Here is a 325-nt window from a genome sequence, read left to right as displayed (position 1 = left end):
GCTGGCCCCCCAGCCCCCCACCACTTACCCAGCGTGTGGTCAGCACACTCGATGTACACGTTGGGGGAGCAGATGGACTCATTGCCTGAGGAGAAGCAGCTGGTTGTGGGGGTGGGAACCTGGCCCCACTTCTGCCCCCCACCCTCGACTTGCTCCCCTAAAGGCAGCAGGGCAGGAGTGGCCCTTGGGTGCAGGTTGGCTGGGGCAAGGGTGGCCCTCGGCTACCAGGCAGAGAGGGAAGGGGCTGACCTGGGGTGTAAGGAGGGTAGGGCAGGGGCTGACCCAGTGTGCAGAGAGGATGGGGTGGGCCCTGGGGGCAGAGGGA

General features: G+C 66.5%; 1 protein-coding gene across 1 annotated transcript in view; it reads right to left on the bottom strand.

Annotated features, from left to right (window-relative positions):
- The window catches only part of LOC104128822 (acid-sensing ion channel 4-like), a 17,782-nt gene that overhangs the window by 10,919 nt on the left and 6,538 nt on the right, over positions 1 to 325 (bottom strand). Inside the window, exon 7 of the mRNA XM_009641671.1 lies at positions 22 to 221. Coding sequence (XP_009639966.1) covers positions 22 to 221 — 200 coding nt within the window. The remainder of the gene's footprint in view (positions 1 to 21; positions 222 to 325) is intronic.

Source organism: Egretta garzetta, unplaced genomic scaffold, assembly GCF_000687185.1.
Source record: "Egretta garzetta isolate BGI_Z169 unplaced genomic scaffold, ASM68718v1 scaffold577, whole genome shotgun sequence".
NCBI lineage: Eukaryota > Metazoa > Chordata > Aves > Pelecaniformes > Ardeidae > Egretta > Egretta garzetta.
This window is presented reverse-complemented; position numbering and strand designations above follow the sequence as displayed.